This window comes from Neolamprologus multifasciatus, chromosome 18 (assembly GCF_963576455.1).
Source record: "Neolamprologus multifasciatus chromosome 18, fNeoMul1.2, whole genome shotgun sequence".
Lineage (NCBI taxonomy): Eukaryota > Metazoa > Chordata > Actinopteri > Cichliformes > Cichlidae > Neolamprologus > Neolamprologus multifasciatus.
In genome coordinates, this window is record NC_140456.1 from 3,953,022 (window position 1) to 3,960,057 (window position 7,036).

The 7,036-nt window shown below is 39.7% G+C and overlaps 1 protein-coding gene across 1 annotated transcript; it reads left to right on the top strand.

Annotated features, from left to right (window-relative positions):
- Positions 1-632: 632 nt before the first annotated feature.
- Positions 633-6,914, top strand: LOC146497058 (uncharacterized). The gene is made up of 3 exons (XM_085140888.1): positions 633-1,479; positions 2,475-2,736; positions 2,988-6,914. The coding sequence occupies exons 2-3, from the start codon at positions 2,487-2,489 to the stop codon at positions 3,899-3,901; spliced, it is 1,164 nt and encodes a 387-aa protein (XP_084997014.1). The 5' UTR covers positions 633-1,479; positions 2,475-2,486; the 3' UTR covers positions 3,902-6,914.
- Positions 6,915-7,036: the final 122 nt, after the last annotated feature.

Here is a 7,036-nt window from a genome sequence, read left to right on the forward strand (position 1 = left end):
CTGTCAGTAGGAAGTTCAAGTTCAACTCAGTGTGTTTGTTTGTTTTTTTCAAACTGATACCTGACCTTGAACACCTTTAAAAAAAAAAATCTGTCAATAAAGCGATGATATAAAATGCTTATATTAGTACTGAAAAACCCTGCATACCCACTTCACAAATATAAATAATTATATAAATCCACAGCTGAACTGGAGGAGCAGCTGATCTAGTTCACTCATGTGTTTCTGGACTAAGAGTTGGAGCAAATACCTTATGATTCAGTGATGTTTGTTTTTGTTAAATATTTTGTAGATCCAAGAGTGAGTTTGACTCATGATGATGATGTTCAATTAAACAAAGTTGGTCACAAATTCTTCAAAGCTGTTTATTAAGAATATTTTCACTTGGACTCATCAGAGAGGCTTGTGATCCAAGGGAGCCATCAACTGGACAATTACTGACATGACAACAAAAAAGCTAAGTACAGAGGGGGGAACAGAGGTGAAAATACTTGCTTTAAAGGATTGTAATGTTTCCTTTTAAAATAAGTCTCTAAGGTCAGACAAAGGGACAGAAACTCAAAGCATTCGACCAGCCCAATGACAAAACTATAAGTTGTTTTTTAACATCTACTTTTTCATCTATTTCGTACGGAGCCTCGCAGGGGACATGGGAGAAAAAAAATTAAGACGGACTTTTGCGAGATCTCGCAAAACTAACTCGGGAAAAGTTGAATTCTCGCAAAAGTTGAATTCCAACAATGGCGGCAGCTACTTAGTTGTAATATTACTCTTTCTGGGTCACAAAATACACTTTTAAGATATTTTGAGGCGTGAATGTAGTTGTGTAAACGCCTGCTCGGTTTACAAGACATCAAAAGTGCTCCGACGTTTTCGGAGATCTGACACCCACCATCTCGAAGCTAACGGGAGGTCGAGACCTACTACAGCCGGGAGGAACACCGCTGTCCCGGCACATCGTGCCTCAACCTCCCGGTCGGCTTCGAGCTGGCGGCCTCCGAAGAATGCGGCTAAAACTTTTGCGAGATCCCGAGTTTGTTTTGCGAGATCTCGCAAAAGTCCGTCTTAATTTTTTTTCTCCCATGTCCCCTGCGGGGCTCCGTAATTTCGCAGTCACAGTCAAAGTATAAACATTGGCACGCTTTGTCTTGTGATTCTGCTGCTAAAAAATTACCATGTGCAAAGTACCGGACTTTAAGGCTTTGACTTGATGCCAATGGCCTGAGGAGGACAGTATTACCCTTGGACATGTGTAGTCTGCCGTCTATTCAATAGAAGAACAAGAAGCGCGGAAATGGCACAACTCGTATCGCACAACTGTCTTCAGTTTCTGGGAGAGTTTAACAATGAGAGACTGATGATGCAGAAGAAATCTCCGTGGTTAAAAACATTAAAAACAGTCGTCCAGGATGATGAGATCAGCCATTGGCTCAGACTGCTGTATATCAGCCGGAGACCCGAGATTAAGTCACGCAGCAGGTATGTAAAACTGTGATGTTCTCGATGAACTAACACAGGAATGATCTGAGCTCAGTCTGTAAGCTAACAGGCTAAAATCAGAGAGCAGCTAATCAAACAAGTGCGTCCCTTTTTTTAAAGGTAAACTTTCAACAATAGACATTCATGAGACACATCAAAATCAAACAGGGAGAGAAAGCTTCGGTTTTCTGCACTGTGCCACAGTTCGCTGTCTGCTTCGGTTCACGATGCCTCACTCCGGGGCTACAGACAGTTCTCTGCCGCCTGTGGTGCTCCTCACCTCCGTCTGCACCCACAGACTTCCCGAGGTGGAGGCAGGCCGGCAGGGACTTTGAGAGATGGGCTTTACTTTCAAAAATACCCCTTAATCAGGGTCTAACTCACTAAAAGATGGCCATATGTCTCACTCCAACTTAATCTCTTTTAAGTAATTGTTTTTAATTGAAATTAAATTAATTGTTCAATAAAAGTATTACATTTATAATTTAATTAAAGTTAAATTAATCAAGGTGATTTTGACTTTGCTAGTTAACAGGAAGAGAAACAAACTTACACAGAATAAAATGAAATTTGGACCCAGCAGAAAAAGTCAATCACAGACAAACAGAAACATTCCTCTTTGCCTAAAATAAAATGCAGATTATTGCTCATCTGCAGTTTTAATCATGGTGAATAATTTATGATTCAGCCAAGTAAGATTCTTCTGTGTGGAGGTTTTCCCCTGTCAAAAGGCATTGACCTTTACCTTCATCTAAACATGGAATTTAAGTCATGTAGTTGCCGTTGTTTGTTTTTAAAGAGGTCATAATATCTTTGTGATAGTAGAAATTTATCTTCAAAGTAAAAGTTATAAAGTGAATTAATAAGACTTTCCAAAAAAGAGAGTGAGTCACATGGTGCTTCTGAAACATTTGTACAAACCTCTCTCACAGCCCTGCTGATTGAGGCTGCACCTTTACCTGTCTAATCTTTTTCTTTTTACTTTGTTCCTCAAGTCCCACATCAACATGAAGTGTAAGGAGGAGGAAGATCTGGCTGGCCAGCAGGTCTGCAACCAGGAGAGGAACTTCAATCTGGACCAGGAGGACACAGAGCCTCCACAGATCAAAGAGGAACAGGAGGAACTCTGCATCAGTCAAGAGGGAGAACAGCTTGTAGTGAAACACGAGGATGAAGGCATCGTCGTCTGGACCGGGGAAGAGCGGCTCAGACAGCTGCATAACATCTGGAAACCTGAGAAAGATTTACAGAGCACCGGTAAAACTGTAATCGCTTTTCTGAAGTGTTAACATTAATATTAAGGGTTTTTTTACTCTTAATGTTGCTGAAAAATGTCAGAACTCAAGTTCTCATTTGCATCAGAGTGCACAAATAACTTCATTTTTACACACTTTTAATTTCACCTGCAAATGTGAGCAACATGCCCTCATTACAGACTTTAACTAAAACTTTATTTTATCTTCTCAGAAGTGTTTTTCTATAATTAGCTTTTTTTATTGTTCGTTTAGACCTCCACCAGCAAACTACCTGTAAGGAGGAGGAGTTTGTCGCCAATCAGCAGGAGAGGAACTCAAGTCTGGACCAGGAGGACCCAGATCCTCCACAGATTAAAGAGGAACAGGAGGAACTGCTGGAGGAGATTGTACTGAAGCAGGAGATCAATAGTTTTATGGTGACTTCTAGTTTTGAGGAAAGTGACCTCAGTGAATCAGAACCAAACGATGACCAGCTCCTTGCTCTTCACTTTCCTGAACCAGAGCTTGAGGAACAGGAAGAAAACCAGCATGTGGACTCGGGATCAACTATAAATGCGGAGCTGAAGAAAAGGAGACGTCACAAAAACAGAACAGATAAGTCTCGGAGTGAAACTGATACAAGTAAAAAATCTGTAAGCTGTGACACTTGTGGAAAAACTTTTCAGTGTAAATCCAACCTGACGAGACACATGAGAGTTCACACAAGTGAGAAGCCACATTCTTGTAGCACCTGTGGGAAAAGATTCATTTGGAAATCAGGATTGGAAACTCACGTAAGGATCCACACAGGCGAGAAGCCATATTTTTGCATCACCTGTGGGAAAAGATTCAATAAGAAATCCGGATTTGAAAGTCACGTGAGAATCCACACAGGTGAGAAACCGTATTTCTGTAGCACTTGCGGGAAAAGATTTGGTAAGAAATCAGGACTAGAAACTCATTTGAGAATCCACACCGGTGAGAAACCGTATTCTTGCAACGTCTGTAGGAAAGAGTTTAGAGACTTGTCGACTATGAAAAGTCACAGAAGGATCCACACAGGGGAGAAACCATATATTTGTAGCTCCTGTGGGGAAAGATTCAGTTGGAAATCAGGACTGAATTTTCATCTAAGGATCCACCCGAGTGACAAACCAAATCACTGCAGCACCCGAGGTAGAAAATGACCTCATGCTCCAAGTCATGGTACATTTTCTGTCCACAGCAGTGAAGAGCACTCTATGTTGTTTATTCCAGCCCTGACTTTATGTTTCTCTAAGTTTGATATTTTTTTATTGGTCTTTAAAGGTGACACAAATATTTATTGAACAAAGATGCTCTTTTAATATTTACCACAGAAACTTGTATTTCTTCTTCAGTGTAGAAGAAAACAAACATGAAAATGAGTTTTTCATCACTTGTTTCTTGTAACAACCATGATGTGATTCCTTTTTATCAGCCAATAAATAAGTTTTAATACACAGGAATAAAGATTTTAAAAAAGTTCAAGACAAGTATACAATTTTTATTTAAATATTTTTTCTTTGTCGCGATAGGTTAATTGGGTAATTCAAATTGCCACTAGGTGTGAATGTGCGAGTGAATGTGAGTGCTTATGGTTGTCTGTCCCTGTGTGTTGGCCCTGCGACAGACTGGTGACCTGTCCAGAGTGTACCCCGCCTCTCGCCCTCTGACAGCTGGGATAAGCTCCAGCACCCCCTGCGACCCTGAAAAGGATAAGCAGAAGCGAATGGATGGATGGATATTTTCTTTGTGATTTATGTTAATGAAGGTTATACTTCAGTATGGCTTTGACCTGGTTGTCCTGGTTCTTCTTAGCAACATGTTGCAAGATTTGATTAAAAAATGTTGTGACTAATTTTGTCTATTGTGTAATCCCTGCTAAATAAAAGCAGTTAAATGTGCTACATTGGCTCGTGATAAGTGTTTATATCATTTTGCCTAAATGCAAGTAAACTCATTGTTTGCCAACTCTGTGTGTGCAGTTTGCTTCATAAGTACAGTAACAGAACTTAAACTACATGGAGCCTATTTTGATTACATCATTACAGATGTAGATATTATTCATAGTTCATATTTCACAGTGTGCTGCAATCTTCTCCACAGACCTGCATTGCTCTCTGTTCAGACCCGTCATCTTCAAGATGTCCACTAGATGTCGTCAGAGTTCCCCCACTTTCCTCATCTGTTGTGTTGCCATTACCTGAGCCTGCTTAAAACCTACAGTCCTTTACATATGGGTTCATTCAGGGTCTTGTTCCAGAAGGCAGGTTTAACTTTACCTCTGAGTAAGTAACTGGAGTAACAGACTCACTGATTCCTCCCCACCTGCTGGACATGAACCAGCTGACTGACACTTGTTTTCATTTTTCTCATTCATAAAGTTGCTCTCAGTTCAATTCATTTATATTTATATAGTGCCAAAAAAACAACAGTTGCCTCAAGGTGCTTTATATTGTAAGGTAAAACCTCCACAATTGAACAAGCTGGAAAGAGCAAATGCTTGGCACCAGTGGCAGAAACAGGCTTTCTGTCGTAATCACTGGTCAGTCATTTGTTGTGTTGCAATCGGTTACACTGAGGGAAAAAAATTCACAACTGGATCTCGGAGATAATGTGAATATTTGTGAAAATATGTGAAGATGAGGCTGAAATAACTCTGAGACTCTAAAACATGATGAAATGCTTACATATTGAAATGTGTGTAGTAGCATGACCTACAGCTTGTTTAAGAACATAAGGTGTAACGCTGCATAAAGGAGGTGACCTTTGCTTCCTGACTCAGACTTGATAAACATGGCCCAAATCATTCACGTTGGTGCCAAATAATGTTTTGTTAAAGTTTAACAAGCTTTCCCAGCCTGAAACTGCCAGACAAACAAATCACCAACTGATTCAAAGCTGGTTTAGCTCCCTGGGTAAAGTGGGTGACCCAGATGCTAAAGCCCAGCTATGACTCCTGCCTGAGGACTTTTAGTCTTGGTTTGCATCCAACTTTTCTGCCACAATAGTTCAATTCAATTTTCTTCATAAAACACCAAATTACAACAAGTTACCTCAAGGCAGTTTATATTGGAGCCACTTTATTGGAAGGTAAAGATCCAACAATAATACAGAGAAACAACAGCTAGAAGCAATGGAAGATTGAAAATAATGGTTGTCATTACTTTTCATTCAGTCTTATATTAAGATACAGAAACACCATCTGTTGTGTGTAAAAATGAACAGTAGGGGTAGGGTGATTTTCACCAGATTAAAGTCATGGATTCAAAATTATGGTTTGGTGCTGTTGAGTACCTGGATAGAAAATGCACATGTGGAATGGTAGAAAGTGTTCAGCATGCTTTGATGATCTGCTTCAACTATGCTGGGGTGAGCATTACAGACTGCTCCTTAAATTTAATACCCAAATTGGATCAATGGGGAACTATAAAGTCTACATTTGGATTTCTGATTATTATTTCTGGCTGATTTTCATTAGATCAACCTGAGTAGGGCAGCGACAGATGTGTGCGGTCCAGAAGAAGAAGAAGAAGAAGAAGGAGGAAAGCAGAAATGATGACATTCTAGATCTCGCTTTTCACCTTTGATGTACTCTTAGCTGGAAGACTTTGGTTTGGTGATGTGTTAGAGATAATTTAGTGGTTGAAGCTACTGTGGACTGACCAGATCTGCCATCAGCTCAGAGTGCTGGATATCACCGGTGTGTGAAACTGTGATGGTCTCAGTGAAATAACACTGACTCATGCAGGACTCTGATCAAAACTCAGCTTGTGGGCTAACAGACTAAAATCAAAGAATGCTTCTCTTTTTCTCTTTTGTTAAAAACTTTGAACATCCAGTGAGACACAGAGTAAAGTGACTTTCCGAGATTGTTTCTTCTTCTACAGATTCAGATAAATGATGTCATTTTGAGCCAGAAAGAACATTTCCATCATAAAGTAGAAGACTTTTATATTCTTTATTTATTTATCTGGTAAAAAGCCTCATTGACTTTAAAATGTCTTTTTCAAAAGAGATCTGGCCAAGACCAGAAGCTCCAGTTTTTTCTGCTTCTGTTTGCAGCAGAGCAAAAAGGACAGAGAGCAAGGGACGAGAGAAGACATGAGACAAAGACGTGAACGGGACCAAATACTAACCAAGACAACCTAAACAACAAATACTGAATAAATTCAAGAGCGTAAGCCCTTGAATTCTGATTTTATAAAGTAAATCAGAAAACTTTATTAATCCTTCGGGATTAATAAAGTATTCTGATTCTGATAACTAGGAAACATAAGATGCAAAACAAGAGATTGGTA

Bases quoted from the DNA above. Each gene is read 5' to 3' on its own strand.
- LOC146497058 (XM_085140888.1), top strand. From the start codon at position 2,487: ATGAAGTGTAAGGAGGAGGAAGATCTGGCTGGCCAGCAGGTCTGCAAC. The intron at 2,737-2,987 runs GTAAAACTGTAA...TTGTTCGTTTAG, and splicing joins GAAAGATTTACAGAGCACCG to ACCTCCACCAGCAAACTACC.